The 1585-nt window shown below is 63.3% G+C and overlaps 1 protein-coding gene across 1 annotated transcript in view; it reads right to left on the minus strand.

The window, feature by feature from the left end:
- LOC104293602 (glucosylceramidase-like) overlaps positions 1-233 on the minus strand; it is a 4089-nt gene extending 3856 nt beyond the window's left edge. The window contains exon 1 of the mRNA XM_009893153.1: positions 24-233. Coding sequence (XP_009891455.1) covers positions 24-233 — 210 coding nt within the window. The remainder of the gene's footprint in view (positions 1-23) is intronic.
- Positions 234-1585: the final 1352 nt, after the last annotated feature.

Genomic DNA, 1585 nt, shown 5'->3' on the forward strand with positions numbered 1-1585 from the left:
CAGCCTCCCCACCTCGCCTTTACGGCGAGCCACTTCGAGACCTCCCTCCGCAGCACACCCTCTCCCACCCCCACAGCTCCTCCTTGCTCCCCTCCCGGCCCGTACCTCCTGCTCCTCTTGGACCATCGGGATGTCTCCTCGCCAAAGAGCCGCAGCTGGGGAACACCAGGTCCCCCTCGCCTTCCGCTGCTGTGCGAGGGTGTCAGCCCCCAAGAGAGGAGAGACGGCGACATCATGCCGGCAGCTACGCGAAAGGCCCCACCAGCACAGGGAGGTGAAGCTCTGAGAACCCGCTGAAGGAAGCCCCAATTTCTTTCTTTTCTCAACCAAGGTCTGGACGGATCCTTGGAAGCCCAGCGGAGCCCACGGGCGCCGTAAGGCTGTCCTGCTGATGATCTCCAACAGCACCTTGGGTGGTTTACCCCTGCCCATCACCTCCAGTTCCACCCCCAAGAGCTGCTGTGGCTATGCACCCAGCGCGGGGAGGGTCCAGGACCCCCCGGGCGAGGATGGCAAACGTGGCTGCAGGACCCAAGTGCAGCAAAAAGACCAACCAGGTGCAACCACAGCCACCGCCGCGCGCTGCCCAAGCCTTTTGCATCGCTCGCCCCAGCGCAGCACGCACCGCGGAAGGCAGTGGTGGCGGTGGCGGCGGCGGTGGCGGCGGGCGGGCATGTGCCCCAGCAGGAGCTGCGTTGTCGAGCCAGAACCGCGGAGGGGAACGCGCTGCCCTGACGCTGGCCGTGCCGGGAGCTGAGCTCTGCTCCTCTGTGCCTGCGGACAAACTTCACCGGGAGCGCTCCCCGGCTCCTCCGAGAGCCGTCCACCCCCTCCAAAGAATCACAGAATCGCTGAGGTTGGAAGAGACCTTGGAGACCATCAAGTCCAACCATCAACCTACCCTGACAAAACCACTTCTAAACCGGGTCCCTAAGTACCACCTCTACCCATTTTTTTAAACACCTCCAGGGATGGAGAATCCACCCCCTCCCTGGGCAGCCTCTTCCAATGTTTAATAACCCTTTCCGTGAAAAAGTGTTCCCTAATATCCGATCTAAACCTCCCCCGGCATAACTTGAATCCGTTTCCTCTCGTCCTACCACCTCGTCACCAGGGCGAAGAGCTCAGCCCCCACCTCTCTACAACCTTTCAGGTAGTTGTAGAGGGTGATAAGGTCTCCCCTCGGCCGGGGCTGACGCGGGCGCACAGCCGCCGCCTGACCCTGCTCCCATCGCCCGGGATGCTCCCGCTCCCACGGAGACGCACGCAGGCACCCATCGCTGCGGGGACGCCCTTGGCATCCCTCTGCAGGGGTGGCCCAGGGGACAGAGGACAGCCGGCTCCCGACCACCCCTCCGCCGGTCCCCCCAGCATCGAACGCCGGAGCTCGGAGTTTCCCTCCACAGGGTTAAACCGCTCCCGTTAGCTCTCCCTCTCCGGGTGGAGCAGCACTTCGTGACTAATTTTCTCCTTTTCTGGCATATCAGATGCAGCTGTGGGGCAATTCGATTCATCAAAGTTCCTCCTACCCTCCCGCGCTGCCCTGCCACCGCCTGCCACGCTGGCCCGGGCCACGTGGGGTCGT

The sequence above is a fragment of the Charadrius vociferus genome, unplaced genomic scaffold (assembly GCF_000708025.1).
Source record: "Charadrius vociferus isolate BGI_N301 unplaced genomic scaffold, ASM70802v2 scaffold900, whole genome shotgun sequence".
NCBI lineage: Eukaryota > Metazoa > Chordata > Aves > Charadriiformes > Charadriidae > Charadrius > Charadrius vociferus.